At 37.1% G+C, this 25,318-nt stretch overlaps 1 protein-coding gene across 1 annotated transcript; it reads right to left on the bottom strand.

Moving 5' to 3' along the window:
• Window positions 1–18,733: 18,733 nt before the first annotated feature.
• On the bottom strand, window positions 18,734–24,768 carry SLITRK6 (SLIT and NTRK like family member 6). Its single transcript, XM_062575941.1, has 2 exons — window positions 24,697–24,768; window positions 18,734–21,286 (listed from the first exon to the last, which is right to left on the bottom strand). Exon 2 carries the CDS (start codon window positions 21,269–21,271, stop codon window positions 18,752–18,754), a length of 2,520 nt encoding a protein of 839 aa, XP_062431925.1. The 5' UTR covers window positions 21,272–21,286; window positions 24,697–24,768; the 3' UTR covers window positions 18,734–18,751.
• Window positions 24,769–25,318: the final 550 nt, after the last annotated feature.

Here is a 25,318-nt window from a genome sequence, read left to right as displayed (position 1 = left end):
GTGAGTTAACAGATTCTTGTTATGAGAATTCTGAACTCCAATCTTTATAATGTAACCTTCTCCAAAAGCCAGAGAAAATGCTATTTGCCTGTCAGATCCCACATCAAGCTAACAAGACTGACAGCTAAAAGCTTTTTTTTTTTCTCTCTCTCCTAGTATCCACTGTTTAGCAACGTGTTTAGATGTTTAGAAATAGGGATGAACTGCACTTTTACAGCTTTACTTGTTTGAGTTAGATTCATCAAAGGGCCTTGGAAAATAAAGAATCCGACGTAAACTGATTGTCTCTTTGTTCTTCCTATTCAGCTTTGTAAGACCAGAAGAACTGGTGCCAAACGCAAATAAATATATATATATATATATATATATTGATTTTCTCTCTACTGCATTTTATGCGGGCAGACTCCTTGTGCAGAGGTGAAGGAAAATAAGGGGCTTACAGCTATTATTTCAAGGACAATTTTTACTCTCTCTATAAAAGTATCTATTTTACATAAATGCTTCAGTAGGCAGTCTTTGACAAAATTAGAAGGATATTCACTCTCTACAATGTTTTTGCTAGTACCAATGAATATCAATAGTGTTACAATAAAATATTAATAGTGACAGAAACTGCGTAACTGTAAATTTACTATTTGAACTCTCAGTGACTGTACTCCAGACACAGCAAATCTTTAATACTTCCTGGTCCTTTAATGTGCTAAAATGGCAAGCCCTGCCACTGCACTTGCTAAAGGTCTCTCCTCAATGATTGCCCTGGATTACTAAAGTGCACTATATACTAATACAATGCACTGAATACTGATATGTAAAATCCTTTATTAACAACATAGCATCCACAGCTACCCCCAGTAGCTGGCTGCTTTAGAGATAATTAAGGCAGGGACCAAGAACATAATATCTAGCAATATAAACACACAGAACTGAACAGCAGTAGTTTTAAAAAGTCGTATGTTCAGCTGTTTCCCATCAGTGCTATAATGCTGTATATATATATATATTATATATATATGTGTGTGTGTATAAAATATATATATTATATATATATAATGCTATATATAAAGTACTCCAATATTTGTATGGAATATACATAATTCTTATTTGAGTAACACAAAGGTGACCCACTGTTTGGGCACTGAGGTAGCAGGAGCAAAAGTGTAATCTATTGGCAAATACAGACTTTAAAAAGCATTTTATTTCTTACAAATCATCCTGACAACTAAAAATAGCAGGATGCGTAATGGACAGATTTGGACAGATCTGGAAACTATTGAACCTTCTTTCTTCAAGAAGAAAGATCACTGTAGAAAAGACACATTTTGTGGTGTGTTAAGGTTACATGCAAGGTTACACGTTAAGGTCATGATTGCCAAAGGAAAAGGTTGTATGTCTCAAAGCTTAATGTTCATATAGACAAATAATTGTATTTTATGATCTTTGAAAGAAAACGGTGGTACTGATCTTCCTGTTTTCAACCTTAATCCAGATTTGGTGACAAATTACCGGAAAAGGAAAAGGAAAAGGAAAAGGAAAAGGAAAAGGGAGGGGAGGGGAGGGGGAGGGAAGGGGAGGGGAGGGGAGGGGAGGGGAGGGAAGGAAAAAGGGAAGGGAAGCAAAAAGGGAAGGGAAGGGAAGGGAAGGAAGAAGAAGAGACAAGACAAGACAAGAAAAGTCGTGAAGGAGCAGGGGGTTACAGCAAGCTGCCAGCACAGCAGGCGCTGCCTCCAGAAGAGGAGGAGGAAGGTCCTGCGCTAGGCCTTCCTCTCTCCCCATCCCTAGGAGGAAGATGAGGTTGACACCTCCTTCCCCAGCCTGCAGACTCTCAGGGAACGTTTTTCTGCCTCACCCCTTCCCGCCAGCTGCTTCCTCTGGTGCTGTATTGGGCAGAAATGGCAGGATTTTGGTAAAAGAGGGCTGTGGGGTGCCCTGTGTGGGAGGATGCTGAGAACCACCCTGAGCCGCGGTCACGACCGGTTCCAGCCGGCTCGGTCACCATGGGAACAGCAACCCAGCCGGGCCACAGCTGCAGCCAGGGCAGCACAGGGGCAGTGCTGCCCCAAAAAACGCGATGGGATGAGGGGGTTGGCGTCCCTCAGGAGGAGGGTAGAGCCTGGGTCTGAAGCTGAGCCTGTGGAAGGGGCAGCAAAGGTGTTTCCCTAAATGTTTGGCTTGTTTTTCTTCCAGCAGCCAGCGGCTGCTATGTTACCAGGCTCCAACTGGAATTATGTAGGCAAGTGAGCAATACCTAGGGAAGACGTAGTGTTGGGTTAGCTGGTAGTTTGCTGTGTTGGTTTGAACTGATATGAAGACTGCTTTCTTTTTAGTTTTGTTTTATTACATTCATTGCTTTACTACAATGATTTTTTTTCTTTTTTTTTAGTTTTAAAATATAAAATTCTTTATCAGATGGTTTAGGATGGCTTTTCCATTTGAAGCTTACATGTCTGAGCCTTTTGAGCTAGGTTTCCTTAGTTTGTAGTCTAACATGCCAGCCTTTCACAGCTTAAATTACGTTGGCTTTGTAACAGGCCTGTGAGGCAATCAGAAAAAGACCATCATCCCCATGATTGCAAGTTTTTGCACTTCTGGACTTATTCCCCCCCCCCCCCCCCTTTTTTTCCTGGAACTCACTTTGCACTTGATTGTTCAGTATATTTTTCTGTTACCAGACTTGAGAGTCTCACATAACAAGCCACGACAGCAGTTCCACTCCCCTATACTTATTCAGTCAGAGACAAAAAAAAGTAAATTATTTTTACCAGTGAGTCACATCACAGAGTTCACCAAGACTGAGCTTGACGTATAGACAACTAAAGAAATACTGTATGTTAGATCATGTGATTAAACGGCTCCTCTCCACAAACACAAAGAAGCACAGTGGCACAGCAGTGGGGAGGACCCCAAAACCCAGTCAGAAACATGAGTCCCTACCCCGCCCCCCCTAGAGCTGTCCCGGGAGAGCAGCAGTGGCCTTGAGGGCTGGGGAGACACCCATCACCATGAGTTGGGAAGAGGCTGTCTGGGGCACTTCAGACTGAGGGCTCCCTGCCTGCGTGCAGGGGAAGAGCATTAGGGGATTGCACAAGGCTCACTGTGGGATGTTCGGAGAGAAACCAAAGGTGAGAACAAGATGGTTTGGGGAGGAACAAGTGTGAGAAAAATAGAGGGCTGAGAGGATAAAAAGGATCAATTGCGTATAAACGAAGCTGGTGGGAACACTTGCCAGGCCATGCTGTGCGTCTCGTCAGCGCAGTCTGTCCTGTCTTCTGATTAAACTCCTCATTAAACTTTTCATTAAACTCAGTGATGGGGCTTACCATTTGCTGCGTATGTGTGTGTTTGACGGTCTAAGTGCCAGTAACAGAAGTGATGACCACAAGTCACAGGGGCCCATGTGTCGGTGGTCCAGCATCTGGAGAGACAGGAGTGCCTGCATATTGTGTGAGTACATATGTCAGGGTGTGACTGCTAATAAATACCAAGACGGACTAGTTGGCAATCAGGGCAAGTAGGTTGGGGGCCAGATTCTGAGGTGGCCATAAGTCTGGGGCAGATACTGGAGAGACCAGAAAGTCCACGAGCTGCCTACTGAGGAGGCCAGGGAATCCAAGCCAGCTACCGTGGGTTTGTAGGGTCAACAAAAAGACCCATTTGCACATGTGTGTGTCTGTGTAAGAGGCACATGGAGAAGAGAGGATCCAAGAGCCAGTTAGTGGTTAGACTGGATGCTATCTGAGACCAATTGCTGCAGGGATCCATAGTGGTTGTGTTTTTATGTACAAAGGCACCCAAACACCAGCAGCTGCAGTGGGGCTGCAGGCACCAGCAACGGAGGAGTCTGAAGGCCCAGGACTAGTCACTGAACAGACTGGCTAAGGCCAGTTACTGTACGGATTTAACTTTTTTAATAAATGTTCCCACTATCAGACTTCCATCCTGATCGGCCAGAGAGGGGAACAAGAGGCCACTGGTGCTATTTGTGTTTCTGAAGGTGCTATGTTTTCTGTGTGTGTTGATCTTTGTGGCCAGCCGTGTGTATGCATACTGTGTGCATGTGTGCCTACTGAGAATACATACTCAGACTCACTAATTAGTACCAAAAATGGAATTCTGTATTGAATTTCCCTGCTTTATAGCTAGCCTGCTACTGGGACAGATAACTTGTATTCTAATAGATCTTTAGTAGGTATGATTGATAGATATGTGTAACGGAGTATGAAAACTGATCCATCACTACAAGAACATATGGAAGAATAATAGATAAACAGACATACAGCCTCAACAGATAAATGCAAGCATATACAAAAGAGTTTATTTTCCTCAGCTTTTTTCACAAAACAAGTCTGAAGGCAAAGAATTCAGAAAATCTTTTTCACAAGTAAAGCTTGAGAATTTGTTGGATGATGTTCAAATGGAAATGAACAAATAACTATGTAACGTGAATAAAAGAGACAAGTTCTCCTTTTATATTCCAGGACAGTTGTTCTTAAAATAAGAGATGATCCAGGTATTACTGTTTTTTCGGTGTTTTTTTTCTCTTTAATTCTCTGTTCTCTTTTCTAAGTGATAGAGAAAGCACAAGTACTCTTTTCAATAGACAAGTGTTTTTCCAGGTTATTAACTTATTTCCTGTCACAGCTTTGAAATATTCACTTGAATATCCATTTTACATGATTTTAAATCCCTTGATAATTGAGCTCTTGTCATTATAATGGTGACATGGGATTTCTACTGTAAATCAGTTTCCATGGTACAGTATGCAAACTGAACAGAAAAGAATCAATTCTTGTTAAAAAAAAAAAAAAAAGGGGGGGGGGGGAGAGAGAGCGAGAGAGAGAATGCAGAGAAACCATTAAATTTTCCTGATACTTACTATTCATACATATGAAGGTAAAGTTACACAGTTGTTATAATGTTACACAGTTTTTATAATGTAGATCCTTGGGAAAAAAAAAAGAAAAAAAAAAAAAAGGAAAGGGAAAAAACTACACATCATCTGACTTTATGCTTTCCTAATAAAAGTTACATGCCTCTCAGTAATTATTATCTTGGTTTTTCTTTTTCCTCTGAAATGTTTTCTAAATGAGTTGGAAGGGGACTGCAGTGAAAGATCTTGATCCACTCCAAGAAGCTGTTCTCAGCTGTGGGAATCAGTCACCTAGCTCTTTCATCTGTCATGGCTATATGAAATACACATTTTAAGTCATCTCCTTCATGATTCTAGTCCTTGAGGATGTCAGAGGTCACTTGCTGCTAATACAGGAGCAGCCAGTGCAAGGTTCACAGTCCTGGTAGTCTGTTGATGTGGGTGATCTTATTCAACAGTCTGGCACCCAACTGAAATAATTTACATCCTTTTTTAACATGGAAGTCATCCTCACCCTTCATGGGAATTGATTATCTAATTATACTAAGGAAATGATTTGTTGTATTTTATACAGAAGCACAAAGTTAGTTGAATAGAAAAGTATATACTTCAATATTGGATAGACTTTTATCAAGAAAGAAAGAAAAGATAACAAAATATTTATGAAAAATAACTCAAAGAACATTAAAAAATGTGTATCATCCCAAAATTGAAATGTTCTATTTCATTTTGACTAATCAAATTTTGGATATTGCAACACTGAAACACATATCAGAACTTCCATAATACTTTGCCTATTTAGCAGTCTGTATCTCTCACATACTTACTTACTATTTTTGTGCAGCCATGTCTGCCAACAATCAAGCTAGACAGGAATTATTAAAGTAATTACAGAGGCATTACTCAATGAGAAGACATGTTCCACAGGAAAAAAATAAAATTATGGCTTACCTCCTACAATTTTCATGAGATTTTATGAAACTTGTAGGTGGGTAATGTCAATCTAAATCAAAACAGAACTCCAGCTCAGTTTGACAAACTGAAATATTTAATTGGTGACAACTGGGATCAATTAAAAAATTAGATGTTATTTTGGGCCAGAAAAGGCTTCCTGTATGAAATACTGGATTTTTTGAAAACACTTTTTTTTTTCCATCAGTCTATACTTTAATGGAAAATTCTCAGCCAATTTAAACTGCAGTTCTTTTTATTTATTTATTTATTTCCTCCCTTTATAAATATTTCCTTACTGGTATGCATTTTGAAGTTTTGCCCCCAAAATAGGAGTGAACTCAGTACAAAGGTATAAACTAGTAAGTTTATTGGGACTTTAGATATCTGTTCTATCTCAAAAGCTCAAGACTGAGACTGTGCCATCATCTGGTGGTAAGCATGAATATCTGAAAAGATGCCAACAGGACCAAAACATAAGTGGGGTTTATTTGGGCCAATGGATTATGCACACAAACAAACAAAAAACCAAGAAGCAAAAATGAAACATGTTAAAGAGGAATGTACAATATGTACAAAGCAGAGAATAGAATGTCTGGCTGGGCAGATGAGGGCAGAGCAGTGGATGTTGTCTACCTTCATTTCAGCAAGGCTTTCAACAATCTCTCTTATAACATCCTCATAGCCAAGCTCAAGTTGTGTGGGTTAGATGAGTGGACAGTGAGGTAAATTGAAAACTGGCTGAAAGGCAAAGCTCAGAGGGTTGTGATCAGCAGCACAGAGTCTAGCTGGAGGCCTGTAGCTAGACATGCTCCCTTAGGTTCAGTCCTGAGTGCAGTCTTGTTCAACTTCTTCATCAATGACCTGGATGAAGGGACAGAGTGCCCTCTCAGCAAGTTTGCTGATGATACCAAGCTGGGAGGAGTGGCTGACACACCTGAGGGCTGTGCTGCCCTTCAGAGAGACCTGGACAGGCTGGAGAGTTGGGCAGAGGAACCTCCTGAGGTTCAACAAGGGCAAGTGCAAGATCCTACCACTAGGGAGAAATAACCCCATGCACTGGGACAGGATCATGAGCCAGCAATGTGCTCTTGTAGCCAAGAAGGCGTACGGTATCCTAGGGTACATTAAAAAGAGTGTTTCTGGCAGGTGGAGGGAGGTGATCCTGCCCCTCTACTCAGCCCTGGGGAGGCCTCATCTGGAGTACTGTGTCCAGTTCTGAGCTCACCACTACAAGAGAGACATGGCAGTACTGGAGTGAGTCCAATGTGGGGCTACAAAGATAGTTAGGGGACAGGAGTATCTCTCCTGTGAGGAACAGCTGTGAGTGTTGGGCCTGTTTAGCCTGGAGAAGAGCAAACTGGGAGAGGGTCTTACTAATGTCTACGTGTATCTTCAGGAAGGGTGTTAAGAGAATGGGACCAAACTCTTCTCAGTGGTGCTCAGTGACAGGAGGCAATGGGCACAAACTGAAATACAGGAAGTTCTGCCTGAATGTGAGGAAAAACGTCTTTACTGTGAGGGTGACACAGCCATGGAACAGGTTACCCAGAGAGGTTGTGGCATCTCCTTCTCTGGAAATATGCAAACCCACCTGGACACGATCCTGTGGAACGTGCTCTAGGTGACCCTGCTTGAGCAGGGGAGGTTGGACTAGATCTCCAGAGGTCCTCAACCATTCTGTGATTCTGTCATTTTGTGATCAATGCTTGCAAGATTTTATCTCCTTCCATTTTTTTTTTCTTTTTCTTTTCTTTATGATTTTTGTTTGTTTTTACATTTCGATTGTGCCACTGCATATGTTCTACAGGCTTTCCTTGGAACCTCCTATTAGAAATGAGATCAAGGATTTACTGTAGTACCAGAATACTATATGTACCTGCACATTAAATGTTTTACATTCCATAGCCTATTTAAATAGTTCTTGTCTGAAAAAGCAATTTTATGGGAAGGAAATTTTCAAATCCTTGTGGGAGTACATCATTATATTTAGGTAGAAAACAATCAAGCTCCTGGTTGACATTAATTTCAAAGAATTGCATGACTGAAGTCTTAATTTTCTGCTTTTAAAATGTAGTAGTAAGGAACATTTTTGTGACTATTTCTAAAAATGTTGTGAAATCTTAGTGTATGTCTGTGTTTGAACTCAAAGTAACAGATGTTTCATTAACTTTTTATGGATGATTCTCAGTAATTATTTTGATCATTTGAATCTTGTACTTCCTCTTCTTGCTAAATAATTGCTTAGTAGAAACACATCCAGGTTTGTGCTACCTCTCAAAGGTTTAATTTAGAATAAATACAAAACTATCTTAAGAACAGTAAATACAAGTTTTAAGAGGTTCCCTAAAAAAGTCTAGAAACCACTTCTAGTTGTAGTACCGTACAATAAAATCAGTTTCTACTGTGATCCTTCATATGTACATATTAAAAACTTAATAACAGCCATTCCAGGTCAAATCCAAGATCCATTTAATATCCAGTCTCCAAAAATGGCTAAAGTAAATGCCTGAGGAAGAATATAAGAAAAAGGAAATTATTGTTTCTTGCTATTTTTTTCTAAATCTGAATCAAAATACTTGATTTCAGATCATAGATAACATACTGTTCACAGTCTATGAGACAACTGATTACTGACTGACACTAAGATGAAACTGTTTACTTAAACCAGAGAGAGGTTTGATATTCTTTACACTGCTCATCATTACTATTGCACATACGTTCCTTTCCTTAATAACCAACGCACTCCAAGAAGATAAGGCTTAAAAGCTGAAGAAAATTGTAAGAGGCACAAACTATTTTCTGAGATAATCGGGAGTTAAACTAAGACCAAAGACATTTTCACATCAAAAAACATGGATAAATAAGACCTTTTAAATAGATGCAACTTAGTAGCTGCATCAGGTGTAAAGGATTCAATGTGCTTTCTAATATTCATCTTTGTTTACAAAATTGCCATTCTTAGATTTTTGATGGGGGAAAGAGATTGTGCCATCTCTTTGTGCATCATCTGTTTAGTATTAACCTGCAGTGACTCATGACTCAGAAAAAGATGGTAGTAACCATGAAAATGAGCTGATGTGATGATCATCTGTGATGATGTGCATGTGGTAAAGAAATATGCTTACATCAATCATCAAAAGCTAGAAATCTGATACTATTTAAAAAAAAAAAATCCATTCTGTACTGCTGGAAATCTGATCGTAAGTGAGGAATTTAATTGAGGAAACAAAAATGTCATACATCAAATGCCACCAAAGGCACAAACAAACTGATAACTAATTTCTGTTAGGCATAGTAATCATTTATGTTACTTAACTATACTAAATACTTATTCTTTTTTGGGGGGGATGAGATTTTTCTTTTCTTTTCTTTTCTTTTTTTTTTTTCCCCCAGTTTCCAGTGGCCATTTAAACTTCTGATCAATCTGTTTTGTAGAAGGTTGATTCTAGAATCAGGAAAGAACTTAGTGAGTGCTTTTACAAATGATTTAAATTAGTGTGCCTTTTTATGTTGGCAAATCAGCTTCCTGTGGATTCATTGATGATTACAGCAAGCAATAAGAAACTGGATATTAATATTGAGAGTCCTAAGAATATCTCCAATTAAAAACATATTAAAAATTCTTGGATATTTGTAATACTTTAAAAGAATTTCAGAAGCATCCAAAATCCTTTATGATGTTACTGTTCACAGAAATACCATAAACAAATAAGAAATCCACAGCCCCCCCAAAAAAACCTGACTATTAAGCTAAGCAAATTCTCATATGATTTTTATCATATAATTATAAATTGAAATTTATTTATATCAAATATATCCTTATTAAGTGAAATCAGTTACATTTGGAGAAGAAGGACCTCCTTGTAGGTGTTTTTTTTCTATAATATTTCAAAGACTTAAGGAAATATTTTAGGTAAATATATCTTTTAATCAAAATTTGAATTTATCATATACTGCATACTAATCTGACTTTCTGAAAAGTAGAATGCATTAAGTACAAACTGTTAAAGTCTGGTAGATCATTTGAAAAAGTAAGACTGTCTCCATCTTTGAAATGTATGAAGAATTGCAACAGCAATATGTCTAGAAAAGAGGCTTTTTTAGTTCAACTGGTACATAAATGGATGATTTTTTGAGAGTTTCAGATAGTTTCAGCATTTTATTTAGAGATTTGAAGTCATCTGTCATGTAAAAAAATAATTTTAACAATAGATTGAGGTAACCATAACTTACATGCATTCTGACCAGCATCAAAGAAGCACTGCTTAATTCAACACAGCCTTGATGCTGTTTCTCTGTATCTTACAGAAGTGATCTGAAAAAATTTTCTTTCACTATAGTGTTTGGTGAGTATTTTATCTTCATCTTTCCTTATCTTCATATTCATGAAACCTATATTCAGATCAGAAATATTCTTGTACTTTGCCCTCAAAAATTTTTCACAGAATGATATTAGAACCACAGAAATGTTGGTTGTGGGGACTTCTATAGGCCATCTAGTCCAGCCTCCTGCTTGGAGCAGGAGTGTTTCTTCCCCTAGACTAGCTGTGTGTCCAGCCGTCCTGACGATTTCCCAGGGATTCAGGTTCCACAAATACTTTGTGTAACCTATTGCAGTGCTGCACTACGCATCATAGTAAAGAAGTTTTCCTAACACTGAAATATCCAATATCCAGATTCCTAATATACAAATATTTTCCTAATATCCAAACATCTAAAAAGATAATGATTTTAATAACCTGTGTTGTGATCTTCTTTACATGCTTATCTTAAAAGAAAGGGAAGGGAAGGGAAGGGAAGGGAAGGGAAGGGAAGGGAAGGGAAGGGAAGGGAAGGGAAGAGAGAAGAGAAGAGAAGAGAAGAGAAGAGAAGAGAAGAGAAGAGAAGAGAAGAGAAGAGAAGAGAAGAGAAGAGAAGAGAAGAGAAGAGAAGAGAAGAGAAGAGAAGGAAAAGAGGAGAGAAGGAAAAGAGGAGAGGAGAGGAGAGGAGAGGAGAGGAGAGGAGAGGAGAGGAGAGGAGAGGAGAGGAGAGGAGAAAAAAAAGGAAAAGAAAAGATAAAAGAAAAGAAAAGAAAAGAAAAGAAAAGAAAAGAAAAGAAAAGAAAAGAAAAAAGAAAAGGAAAGAAAAGAAAAGAGGAGAAAAGAGGAGAAAAAAGAAAAGAAAAGAGAAAAAAAGAAAAAGGAAAAAGGAGAAAGGGGAAAGGGAGGGAAAGGGAGGGAAGGGAAGGGAAGGGAAGGGAAGGGAAGGGAAGGGAAGGGAAGGGAAGGGAAGGGAAAGGGAAAGGGAAGGGAAGGGGAAGGGAAAGGGAAGGGAAGGGAAGGGAAGGGAAGGGAAGGGAAGGGAAGGGAAGGGAAGGAAAGGAAAGGAAAGGAAAGGAAAGGAAAGGAAAGGAAAGGAAAGGAAAGGAAAGGAAAGGAAAGGAAAGGAAAGGAAAGGGAAAAGAAAAGAAAAAAGAAAAGAAAGAAAAAAGAGAAAAGAAAAAAGAAAAGAAAAGAAAAGAAAAGAAAAGAAAAGAAAAGAAAAGAAAAGAAAAGAAAAGAAAAGAAAAGAAAAGAAAAGAAAGAAAAAGAAAAAAAGACGAGACGAGACACGAGACAAGAAGAGAAGAGAGACGAGATGAGATGAGACGAAACGAGATAAAGTTTCTATTTTTTTCAGGAAAGAGTGTCAGAGGAATTCACAGATTTTTTTTTTGTGAAGTTAACGTATGTTTTGGCCTTAGGTACAGTTGCTGGTCTAATCTGCTGGTGACATAGGGCAGCAACAACACTAAGTTAATGCACTTTTTTTTTTCCTGTATATATCTGTGCAGATAAAACTACAGACTGTTAAGATTCATCATAACTCCAGATCCAAAAGACATTTTTCCATAGCTTTCATGGCCTTTGGATCAATATATGAATCAAAAATTCAGAAATTATTCCCCCCCCCCACACACACACAAGATTACTTTCAATGTAAGAAAATAATAAAGCTTCTGTTTATTCTGTGACTATTTCAATGAATAAAAATAAACATGGAATATGAGACTGTAAGAAGTCTAGTTGACTCCAGATGGTACTCCAGTGCTTAGAGCAGAGACAGTTTCCAGGCTGCAAAAGGTGATTGCTTTAAAATCCTTAGAATATAATTTGGTTTTATAATGTCATGAACGACAGCGTAAAGATAACTATACTTAGCACAGCATTTCCCTTTGGGACATCTGTATACTTATTTGGGCAATAGAGATTTCTCTTCCCACAAAAAATTTTCTGAGGTTATGTATTGCTTAAAGGCATTGATGTAACACATGAGGCAGTTAAAGTCTGCAGATCTTAATCCTCATTTTCTGATATCTAGTGGAATCATTTACACTTTGTGAAAAGTAGCATCTCAGTGCTTCATTTCTGATTTATTAATGTTTTGCATTCATTCTTAAATCATATGAATCATATCTATGGAATATCAAGTGCCTAAAAGCAGATCCAAAGAGCCATCTAAATATTTAGCCGTTATTCAAAAACTCTGTGTAGTGACTGACCCAAGAGATTTTCCACCATCCTCCATATCAGGTGGTGTCTGGATGCCTGTATGTACCTCAGCCGTGGCAACCTGGAGTCTAACATCCTATTAAGCCTCAACCAGACTTGAAAGGATCTTTGGGGTTCTGATCTAGCAGATATATATTAGTCTTTGATACACAGGATCCTTAAAAAAGTGCAGTTGCAATTACCTTCAGCTTATAAAAGGACGTTATCGTGTAGACTACTAGTCGGGTCAGTCACCCTTGTTAGGAACATTTAATTATGTTTTAATTCTGAAACTCATAGATAATTACTGTCTCACGTGAATTGTATAAATGTACTGCACCAATGGGATGGAAGCCAAAATTTTCTACTCTCACAAAGATACAAAATAAATTATATTCTTGTTTATTCTCCTTGCCCAGGAAACTTGCACTATTTCTTGCACAGCACAATACACGTTTTCAGCAGGAAACGGTTGGGAATAATCGAATCCCATATGACAGTGTTAGTTTTTTTAATTCATCTTATTACAACACTATTTAACTTGTAGTTAAGCCCAAATATGTGTGTCATTATGAAAATGTTAAGTAGGCTTGTATTTAAAACAGTGTAAAAATGCTGAGGTGGCTCTTAATTTAAAAATAAAAATAATATTCACTTTTGTGAGCTAACAAATTTTATAGTTTATTATAAAGTGCAAACTTCCTAACTAACATTCAGTGGGACAGATTTAAGCATGTATAAAGGATTCCAGATTTATTTCTGTTTGAACAATATTTGTATGCTCTTCTATACTTTAAACCTCCATTAATTACAACTGAATGATTTTTTAAAAATTCTTCATTTCTAAAACAGTTTGTCTGAAAAGTGAAATAATCTGGATGAATTTGTCTGTAAAGGCAAACAGCTGAGGTTATATTTCTCCTTGAAATATGAAGACAAGGTGTTTCTTCTCTGCTGCATTCGATCATTCCATAGCAAGTACTAGAAGTAATAGTAGAAACAGAAGTAATCATTGTAGTAGTAATAAGAGGCACATATTGTAGATATTTTGAAGTTAATGTTTTAAAATACAAAACTTTGATAAATGTTTTATGATATTTACCATGTGCATGTACTTGCACCCCATCTTGTTGAAGTCGATTAAAAAATAATCTCTTTCACATCTTGCTTTCATAGAGCTGAACAGCATCTGGTGTTATACTTTCTTCCTTGAGGTTAGCTGCTTTCCATTAGACTGTGGTTCTTAAGAATTTGTTCTGTTGTGTCAAAAAAACAAAGCTGACTGTTAGGAGATGAGCAGGAAAGAAAATGTTGTGCTGTTATCTTTTCATTATGACAATTACCTTCTGCATATTGATTCCAGCTAAAGATACAGTTCATTTCTGTTTCAAGGCCAAAAAAAAAAAAAAAAAAAAAAAAAAAAAAAAGAGAGAGATACCTACTCCTGAAACAAGATCAAGAATATCATAAGCCTTAGAAAACCCAAAAGGGACAAATCTTTTGAAGCATCGTACAGCCTCAGTAATAGATCAATATCTACCCTGTCTCAAGTCCAACAGGATACACCAAACACCAAGTCCCAGAGGAACTGAGCACTGAAGGCAATGCACTTGCTGCAATTCCTCCCCAAGGAGCAGGGTCCGGCTGCTGCGGGAGGCTCTACTGCCAGAGGCTCTGCGGCTGAGCAGGATTTGCCCATGGTGGAAATTCGTCAATGGAGATGAAGGTGTCCTGTGCTGGGGAAGTGCAAGAGAAGTATGCCAGAGTCCTCAGCAAGTATCTCAGCTGATCTTTGAATTAAGACAAAGTTTGATTGTTTTTTCTTTTTCTCATATAATGACTTCAGTACATCTACACAAAACTTGCAGATTGTGTCAGTGTGGCTGATAAAGTATATCTGTGTAGACAATGGCATCCTTGATACTCCAGAATCCCTTCCAATGATGACTTTGAGTTCAATCTACTCTTTTCCCTTGGCACTATTGCTTTTCACTGTGAAATAATGTTTTCTTGGTGATAAATACTCTTTTTTTTAATTAACATACCTACCCCCCCCAAAAAAAAAGATATTGAGATGATTTTCTCTCTCAGAATCATCTCTTCGTTTGCTCAAATTATACAATTAGAAATCTGTAGCTGAGTGGCACATTATAAGAAGCTGCTATTTGGGGTTATACTGGGGACCTCTTTGTTACACATAAAGGGGCAAAAACCTAATTCTCAGATTCTAATCAGAGAAAAAATTACTGCAGGTGAGAAAAGCTCAGATTCATATCTTGTAGCTTTCTCACACCACTACAAAAAAATCTGACCTCATATTCAATTTGGGATTTAGTTACAAAAAAGTTGATCTGCATTCTAATGGAAAAGAATGCAAAGATATTGGACTAGTTCTGAATAGGCCGATGTTCTGGTTTACATGTAAACTTGTGGTTGTTTTTGGAAGGGTTTGGTATGGATTTTTTTGTTGTTGTTGTTCAGCTTGCAGAAGTGTCACTGCAGATAATATGTTTATGCAATAGTATTAAAAGCCTATCTAAAAAAATACCTGTAGCAGGAAGAAAAAAGAAAAATAAATGCATTTGACTTTTTTTGGAGGTAAAAAAATTAAAGGCAGGTTAAAATAAATAAGTGCAATATATTGTTTTAATATCTGCTTATTTAGGGAACAAGTCTGTTTAATATATTTTATTCACTAAAATGTGAGGGGAAAAAATGGTAGTGTTGGTTACTTTGAGGTACCCTAACACAGCTAATAACACATAACAGCTGCCAAGTACACCAGTGTGCCTGGTGAAGCACTGTTCTTGCACTCAATTAAATTATTGTACTGACAAGAGAAAAATGAATCCACTTTGTTTCAGGCTGTCAAACATGCTTCACCTTCCAGCCTCCATTATTCTAGCTAAGTGAAATGTATAGAAACCACTTAACTGTGCCTGTCATTGGAGCAGTAAGGGGAGAGCACAGCCTTAACAAGTAATTTTCTTAAGACTCCTCCTAACTGGCAACTTCTGGCAAACACAATAACAGTTTTAAGGCTACATTTGTAAGTGTTATAATGGAAATGTTCCAAGGAAATTTCAGGCACAGACAGTTCGTCCTTCTTTTTTCCCATGTGATAACTTCCGTATTTTATTTATTTATTTTTTTTTAACAGCAGATATTAGTACATCTTCAACTGAAGAATAAATATATAAGGCCAAGTTCTTATCTTTTTTTTGTTCTAGTAATATAAAGTTTCTTCTAAACTGGGAAATCACTGGCTGAGAGTGTTATTATGAGGAAAGACTGTAGACAGACCCCTCGCTTCTCATCAAACTCTGCAGGAGTCCAGTAGGGACTGATGATAGAAAGTGGATGACATGTGTCTCATTATAGTGATTCCTGGATGCTGCAAAACCACTTGTGGTGTTACAGCCTAGTATAAAGTAGAGTTGTCCTGATGTAATGAATGATGTGAGTCCTTGTGCTGAGGGAAAGCTAAAAGCTAAAGCTCTCTTTACCTATGCTGAATGATGCTCTGGTACAGCTGTATAACTGAATTGCTTTGACATGAATTTAGCTCTCTCTCTCTCTCCCTTTTTTTTTCTTTTTTTTTTTTTTTTGTCTGATGCTTAGAGACTGCAATGAAGAAGAATGTTTTGCAACACAGTTGTCCTCAACGTTCTGCCAAGTAACTGTTAGCAGCTAAGCAAAGTGACATCTGTGCATGTGGCAATTGTCTTCAGTCTGAAACTATTTCTCTTAAACCTAAGCCTGAGGGCCTGAATCATCATTTCCCTGGATCTTGGCAATTGGAGGATATTTTTTTACATCCGTTTCTTACTAATGTAAATGACGACTCAAATGAGAGACACTGAAATACTAAACCCTGTCATCATTTACTGTGGATTTTTTTTTCTTTACACTAATCTGAGATCACCAAAAAGTCTAAAAAGAAAATATTCTGAGGTTTGATTCAAAATTCAAAGCTTTTTAATGCCATTTTTATTGACTAAATTAAATTTTTATAGGATATTATTTCAAAAAATAGTTACTTAGATATTTTATGGGTAGGATTTAGTTGTTTAAATATACACATCTGGTGTAATTTTAAAGTTCTAAGCTATCCCACCTCAGCTCCAGTTGTGCCTCCAGACCAAGGCATGGGTTTCCATATTCTATGACATGTCATGTCCATTTGGATGTCCTGAATATTCAAGGACTTCCAAAATAGCACTAGATACTTAAGCCAGTGTAGTAGAATTCTCCACTTTTTGACTCACTCTTATCTCCACTGGTAATTCTTAGTATAACCTTTAATTGTCAGGAATAAAGATAGCAAGGAAACAGATACATGGTAACCAGTTTTACTGTTCCTAATCCTCTTATATACACAGGTTTTCTAAACTAAATTATTCTCAGTCATAAAAAGAGGAAGGAATACTTATTCTCTAATTACTGAAATTTGATTCTTGGAAGCCAACAAGTTTGACTGTCATAGTAAAGTGATGGCATCTACAAAATATTAATAAGGAAGTTGATTTGTTAACAAAGATAACATATGGTCAGATCCTTAGATTATAGAAATTAGGATAGCACCATCAAAGTCTGTATCTCTATGCAAATTTGAAAGAACTGAGAATCTGACTTTCATTTGTAGTATAAGAAAAATTTCTGTCAGAAGCTTATATACAAAGAATATGGGGAATGTTTGTATATACAAATAGGCAAGACACCAGCAATAAGCTGAACTAAAGAATGCCTTTTTACTTTGAATTTATCAAGATTTCAATGTTAAGTTTAGCTCGCATACATAGACATATAGTAATTAAGCTGATCTTTACTCCTACAAATTGAAATTAGAAAAAAAAAAATCTTCATGCATAGTCAGTTTACAAAAGATTTGCCTGGAGAAAGATAAATGCAAGTCAGAATTTGTGTTTTGGCACTGTGTCAGTCATGCACAGAAATTGAATGGCCCTAACTGCACACTGAACAAGATGCTTCTGTCCACATGACAAGAGTGAAGACCCTCGTGTTTAATTCCCAAACAGTTCTGAACTTGTGCATGCAGGAGTTGCTGCCTTCTTTTTAAAAAGTGACCTCTAAGATAAAGATGTTTAAAAAAAAACTTTATTTCATTTTCACTGATAGCGAACAGTTCCTTGATTTTCTTGAAAGGCAGCCAAGAGTAAGCTCTTTTTCTTGCAAGTTGAAAAAAAAAAAAAAAAAGATTATAAAAATTATACAGAATAAATACTTAATATAAATCTAGCTAGATTTCATTGCAAAAATAAAACTGCAGTGTTCTACCTTTTTACCTGTTTTTCCCACAACACTTTATTTTCTTCTGATTTCTGGAAAATATAGCATATTTTTGTACAAACAAGTACTACATATTATTACTGTTCTTTGTGTATGTGTGTTTTGTTGTGGTTATTCTGTTTGAAGATTGCTTTTTGGTCGTGTGGGGAAGAAGCTGCTTTTGCACCTGGAAGTTCCTAGCCACAGCAAACTCATTTCTTCCAAGAATATTTAAAGCCAGCACAGAAGTTATTCATATATATAGATAGTTACATAAAAATCAAGCTTATTAAACACAGTAACATATTTACAGCTGATTCTCAGTAGCTTTTCAAATTGCCCAGGATTATGAATTCAAACACCAGTGATGCACAATATTTTATAGCAGCAGCATAAGAGAAGATTGTCCAAACTTATGTAAAGCTATCAGAGAGGAAAAATAGCAGAAGGCTTGCTTTTTTGTTGCTGTTGGGTAAACATAGTTATATATTTTTTTCTTCCACATACTGATACCGAATGCACGTGATGAAGTTCCATGTAAGATACTTAAATATTTGCAGGCTCTGGGTGCATATGCCAATATCTTTTCCTTTTGTTTTTAACTGACATTTAGTATGACAAAGTTTCAATTCCTTTCATATTTATTATGATGATATGTTAGGTGTGGTTGTAGACAATGTTCTTGTATGTAGTGTGTGTACTAATACCTAACCAATACACTATAATGTTAAAACTACAAATACAAGTTTGTTTTGTTTTGTTTTTTAAATAATCTTATTAAACTGAGGGAAGAAGAAAGTACAGTTAACAAATATTTTGTCATAAATCAGGAGCAGAACAGAAAGTACCATACACACCTTTAAAAAAATCTAGAGGAATATTGCAATATTAGAGTAAGCGATCTTCCTCCCGCAGTTCAATCACACAGAGTTCATATTTAATTTGGGGTGAGACGTTGCCTGCAAACATCCCCATGGCTTCCCACAGTGATCCCTGAGGTTTTTTTTGATAGGATTACTGCTGTGCTTAAGTTCTGACTGTTGATGTGTTACTATAAGGCACTTTTATTTACAATGGTTCCAACTTAAAATAGAAATACAGAAGTTCAGCCCCAGCCCACCAAAGGTTTGCTTCATGTTTGCTGCTCCAAGACTTCCAGATAGTCAGGCTCAGCATGTAAGTTAGCTTTGAGTTCAAAGTACTCATTTTTAGTCTGTTCTAGGAAAACCTTTCTTGGTCTGGAGTACATTAGTGTCTCCATTAACTTCAGCTCCTCATGTGCTCCAGGATAATGAACCTCCATGTCAGGCTGGAGCTGGACAATATTTTTCCTTAGGTACTCCGTGATACCTAGTTGTTGCAGTTCTCTCTCTTTTTCAAGAATGTTTCTGTACAGAGAGCTGGCATCCTGAAATGACAGAAATTCAGCTGATTGATCTGTAGCCTTATATTTGACATTAGCACCTGTAAGAGGTGAACTGTTCTCTCTTTCCAAGAGACTTCTGCGGAGATGTTTGGAATCATTGTCTTCCTTGTCATTTCCCTCCTCCTGTTGCTCAGTATGCTTGGGGCTAAAGGATGGGCTTCGATAGACCTGAACCATGGGAGTAACCATATGCTGCTCATAGAGAGTTGCAGCTGGGCGCTCAGTTGTGTGATGTGTTGTCTTATGCCCATACATGCTGTACTGAAGGTGAACTGGGCTGCTATCCCTCATTTGTTCATCTGCTTGTTTCTTTTTGCATCTTCGCCGCCTATGCAGAACAAGAACAACTATTCCTGCTGCACAAAATACAATAGTTATAAACACAATCAGGAGTCCTAGTATTAGAACAGAAAGTGGGACAGCATCTGTAAGGGACCGCAAGATGGTGTCTGCAGCAGTGGTTGTAGCAGAAGTTGTCACAACTATAAAGCTGGCATGAGTTGGTAGTGCAGGGCTGTTTATTAAGCCTGGACATAAGACATCACTGTTCAGGGATTTCAGTTCTTTTTTTGCTAAGTGTCCTGGAGATTTACAAAAAATGTCACCCATCATCGTATTCTTACTCAGCTTTTGTATCCATTTTTGCAGCCCAACTGAATCACAAGTACAATCCCAGGGGTTGTCTTCAAGTTCAATTTGTACCAGCATATCTAGTTCATCCAAGACATTACTCACGGGTAAATGGGCAAACTGGTTTGTTTTCAAATTTAATCTGGCAAGTGGGACCCCTGAAAAGATGTGGGGTGGTAAAGTCTGTAAAAGATTGTTATTTAAGTAGAGAACCTTAAGTTTTGGCATTGCATTAAATGTCCCTGGCAAAACTTCTTTGATGGCATTATATTCAAGGTACAAGTATTCAAGGTGCTGAAGACCAAGGAAAAGATTCTGACTTAGCTTTGTAAGATGATTGCCATTGAGATATAATTTCTGCAGTCTAGTTAGATTCATAAAAGATCCTTCTTCAAGGATTTCAATACGATTGTTCCCCAGATGAAGCATTTCCAGGCTGGCATAGTCCACAAGATCTGATTTCAGTAACGTCTGAATAATATTTCCAGCTAGAATAAGCTTTTTAGGATTTGGAGGCGGAGGTCCTAAGTCAGACAAACTTTCAATATTTCGTTCCTGGCAGTGCATGAGAACTCCTGAGAGTGTATGGCTGGTGCAGTGACAGGGGACAGGACAATAGATTCCTGGAAACTGAGTAGTTGGCTTTGAAGCATGAAGCACAAAAGTTGACTCTTTAGTAGGAGCTTTCAGGATAGGAATAACCTTAGTTAATAGATGATTATCACTAATAGAGGTGGTTACAACCAAGGGCAGTGATCCTGAAGGATCTTCAAGTTCATTTACAGGATGAGTGGGACAAAGTGATTCTTTCTTCAACCGGCTTAAGATGCTGCCTTTGATAACTGGAGGGCTATTGCACACAACATCACCAATTATTGACTGGGGAGGCATGTTTTCTAGCCATATCTTCAGCTGCAGCAAATCACAGTTACAAGCCCATTTATTATCTTCCAACTGAAGATCTAATATTCTACCAATGTGTTCTAGAAAGCCAACATATGGCAATGTCTGTAACTGGTTTCCACGAAGATCCAAATGGGTCAACGGCACAAAACGAAATATGTTAGGAGGAAGATATTCAATCGCATTATCGTTCAAAATAAGCACTTTGAGCCTGTTAAGCTTGCTAAAGGCACTTGCTTCAATCACTGTGATGAAATTGTTGTCTGCTTGAAGAAACTCCAGATTTTCCAACCCATTAAATGTATCTTCTTTAAGTATTTCTAAAGAATTGTGATTGATATGAAGTTGCTTAAGAAGGCTGAGACTGTTAAAAGCCCCAGGCTCAATATCTGCAATATTATTAAATCCAAGATGTAGAGAGATGGCATTGACAAGGCCAGCAAAATCATTCACACGCAACATAGTCAAGCCATTGTTTAATAGATTAAGATGGAAAGGCCGTGATGGTGGGACATTTATTTCTGATATCATCTTAATGCCCCTTTCTTCACAGTTTATAATCATGGTATCATCCTTTTCTTCACAGGAACACAAACTCTGACAAGATCCTCTGGTTGAAGAAAAAGAAGGCTGTGACTGGAAAGGGTCAGATGCAACCAGAACTGAACATAACACCAAAACCCAGAGCTTCATCTTGCCCAGCAGATCCTAGGAAAAAAAAGAAAAAGAAAAAAAAAAGAAAAAAAAAAAGGAAAGGGTCATAATTTCATTTGGGGAGGGGAACAGGAAAGAAAAAAAAGTAATAAATATTTCTAGAACTTGTAACTGAGCTATCCCAGATTGTGAAACAATATTATACCCTGCAAAACATTTAAATCATTTTCTAAGAAGAGAAAATATATTTAGATTAAGCTGCTGAATCAAGCAGCACAAAGGGAGGAGTGCTTCAATACTTCATGCTGCTACAGCAAAATAGGAAATAACCAGGAATATATTAGCTTTATTTATATACAATATGTAATGTTTTGCCAATAGACAGAAGTAATAAGTTGCTTCCCTAAGCCGCTCATATCAAGGATGACATAATATTTTAGATCATCACTCTTTTATCACCATGCAGTACTGCAAATTTGAGGGGTCTTTTGATAGGCTTAGCTTAACATTGTCCAGCTCCCAAGGAGAAGAAGTAAGATTTGGTTTGGTTTAACACATATTGTGATCAAAAGTTCCTTCGGGTAGCATAGAGGGAACCTTTTCTTTGGTTCTGCAGTGTGTATGTAAATCAAAAGGTATTGTCTCAGCTGTCCTTGTACCTCCAAACTGAAAAGGATGTAGACACATTAGTGTTTTATTTAAATTTTAAAGTATATGGTACATTTCGTGTGTATTTAGTGAAAGTAGAAATGCTACACACTCCTCTGTAGTAGGGTAACATGTTTATATGTAATATGCATGTAAAAATGTTTTTAAAAATAATAAAACTTATTAAATCCAAGAAAGATAGTATTGTCAAGGTCAGCAAAATCATTCATGCATTAACATAGTCAAGCTGTAACATAGTTTCTGTGTACACTGTAACTGTGTGTACACAGTTAACCAAGAGGAAAAAGAAGAGAGACTTGACAATGCAGTACATATCAAAAGAAGCAGGTATGCAAGGGACAAACAGGTTTTTCGGACAGGAATCATTAGACTCCTTCCAATTATTGTTATCATTAATTACCAGAAACATTCCAAAATGCACATAGAATTAACCTTGCCTTGCTAGTTAAAAATTATCACCAGTATTCCCTGTACATTATGTAACAAATTATCAGCTTTCAAGCCATTTAGTCTCAAACTCAAACTGCCTGAGAAAGATATCCTAACTGTACCACTATAGAGTAACAAGCACAGTTCACATGTTTAAGTTAAATATGTGTTGCCATTGCTTTGAAATTAGTTATGCTACACTTTTTATTTCAAGATTCTATATTTCTTTCTATTAAGGCTATCTAATTAGCCAAAACAAAGATATTTCCTGATATATGAGGTAAAGTGAAATCTATAATATTTTAATAAAATAATATTTCCACATTTGCTAAAAGAAAACAAAAATCTTACAATGATCATTTAAAACACAGTAACCTTTTGGGTGCACCATTTACTCTAGGACAGAACAAATCAGATTTCTTAAGGGATCTGTCTAATAAAGGTCACTTTATCTTTCAAAGTAAGCTAGTGAAACGTGGAGTACAGAATGTCACCACACAATTAACCTGCCAAAGTGTTAATTTCTGAGGGACAAGAAACCTTTATAAGTATCTACGCAATTAAATGCATGAACATTCTTACAGTGTGGCCCTATGTTTTGGCCTCTCATATGTTTTGGCCTCTCATCAATACTTACTCTATCAGACATTTCTGTTACTTTTACTAGCAACTCCACTTCTCAAGGCTTCTGTCACAAAGGTGTGCAAGGATTTGTGCATCTAAGCACTTAAATGCTTTGGTATGAGTATTATACACAGACACACACGTGAAATCCTGCAATTATGTGCATAGTGAATTGTACCTTTCACCATTCCCGATAACTGGGAGTAGAGGTATCTATTTAGAGGCAGTAAGTGCTATTCATAGTGTGAGAAAATTTTCTCATGTTATACCAGCTGCCTATATTTAATGTATATAGTCTCTTAAATTTTAATTCCGAAAGTATTGGTTAAGACATGACATGCCATTATTTTTAAGTATTCAAAGTAAAACTGGAATCATAATATGCTAGATATTTATTCATGCTTCATATGCAGCAATATCCTTTCCAGTGACCTAAGGTGAAAAATGCAGACTCTTGACATAGATGCCAGCTTCAAGCCTACTGTCTGGCTAATTAGACTTCATTTTTATACTCCTTTTCTCCATTAAAATTCCATCTTAGATCTGCATCAAATTTAAAGTGCACTTTAAAAAGGCCTTAAGCAAAATTAAAGGAAAAAAAATAATCTGAAAAGCATGTTGCATTCTAGTACATCTTGAAAAATTCATATATAAAAATGAAAGCCCTCCTCTCAGAGATGAAAGTAAAAACATTTGTAACCAATTGGAAAACATTCCCATTTTAATCATCATCATACTTCTGTGGGCAACGCTGTAAGAACTCCCTCTCACACACACACGCACACACACACACAACACACTCGCACACACACACCACACCCCCCCACACACACACACACGCACAAAGATGCTTAGAACTTCTATGCAGACCTAATAGGAGAGTTGGTCTGTACACTCAGGAATACACGATGAAGGTCTCGGTGGACTATCGTTGTGGAATGAAAACTACTTTCAAGTAACAGATGCTCAATATTTAACTGAAAGAATTCTTGGTAATAATAATAAAAAAAAATAAATAAATAAAAGGCTTGACAGGACTGACCTTACTTCTGTTTCACATGGTGAGGTTTTTCAGGAAATTCTATGTGGTAACTTAAGCTTGTTGCTTTCATCTATCTTCATATAAGTCATTACTAACTGCTTGCATCAATTGAGCTTTTTGCAGCATGAATTCTAAAAGGCTAAAAAATTCAGTCCTTTCCACCGGAAGAATTTCAACACTTAGAAGTAGTCACTGTATGGCAAAGGCATCGCATGCTTGAGAAGTGAAAATCAATGCATGCTTTCTTCAAATATTGAAATAGCTTTTTATTGTGCATCAGTTTTTCATTCAGTTACTTAAAAATAATAAAAAAAAGGATTTTAAAGAATTTCAAAGCTTTCAGCAAGGAACTAGTCATTTCTAAAAGCATTCAAGATTATCTGTTAAATCCTGGAGGGAATCATAGTCAGATGATGTATTCAGGACTATTCTTACACTTCAGAAAATAAAAACAAACACCCACTCCTCCCCCTCAACCACAATCTCAAATCAGCATTTCCTTAATACATACATTCTACTATGCAGCTAAACTGTTGGCAGATTGAATAAATGCACCTGGCACACTGTTTGAAATACAGTGTAAACTGCTATCATTTAAGAGAAAAGTTATACAAAGTCACATAGAAAAATAAAATAAACCAGTACTGAGAAATTAATTTCTCATACTCTAAGCTAATTAACTAACTGGAATCTTTCTTACCTGTACAGCAGTTACACTCCCTGAAGGGATCAGTAATGCACAATTAGAGCAGCTGTTTGAATGCAATTTAATTTTCCCCTATGAAAAATGCACACTTTCTTCTGAGTTTCACTTTGCTGCAAGCTCTGGTAAAACTACAGTTCCATAGAGTTAAAATCCTTGTTCAGAAGACAAAGTACAGAGCATTCAATTGAAAAAATCTTCCCGGCAGAGTGCACATTAGAGTGCACATTAGACCACCCTGTGAAGCAGTTGTCCTTTTTCCTCAATTAAAATTCACAGCATACTTCACAGCTATGCTGACTTTTCTGTATATAGTTAACTGTTTGCAAGCAATTTGGATGCAGTAAACAAACAAGATGGTCAGCAGAGCTTGACTTGATCACTCTTGGTTTGTTAGATTTTTAGATCCAAGCTGCTTCTATGTTCTCTCTGCTCTTTCTAGTCTTTCTTGTTAGCTCAGTTTGTTATTAGTCAGATTGCCAGGGGCTGGGAGGTAGGCGTAAATAAAGAGACTTCTTGGCTTTTGACTCAGCCTTTAAGCCCTTCCCCATCTGAGAGCTTTAATCTGCCAGTGTCATTTAATACAAGATACAGCTCCACCTTGAGACAGATCAGCTCC

Source organism: Rhea pennata, chromosome 1 (assembly GCF_028389875.1).
Source record: "Rhea pennata isolate bPtePen1 chromosome 1, bPtePen1.pri, whole genome shotgun sequence".
In the NCBI taxonomy this organism is placed as follows: Eukaryota; Metazoa; Chordata; class Aves; order Rheiformes; family Rheidae; genus Rhea; species Rhea pennata.
Note: the sequence above shows the minus strand (reverse complement) of the source record. Positions and strands in the feature narration are given on the sequence as shown.

Bases quoted from the DNA above. Each gene is read 5' to 3' on its own strand.
- SLITRK6 (XM_062575941.1), bottom strand. From the start codon at position 21,271: ATGAAGCTCTGGGTTTTGGTGTTATGTTCAGTTCTGGTTGCATCTGAC.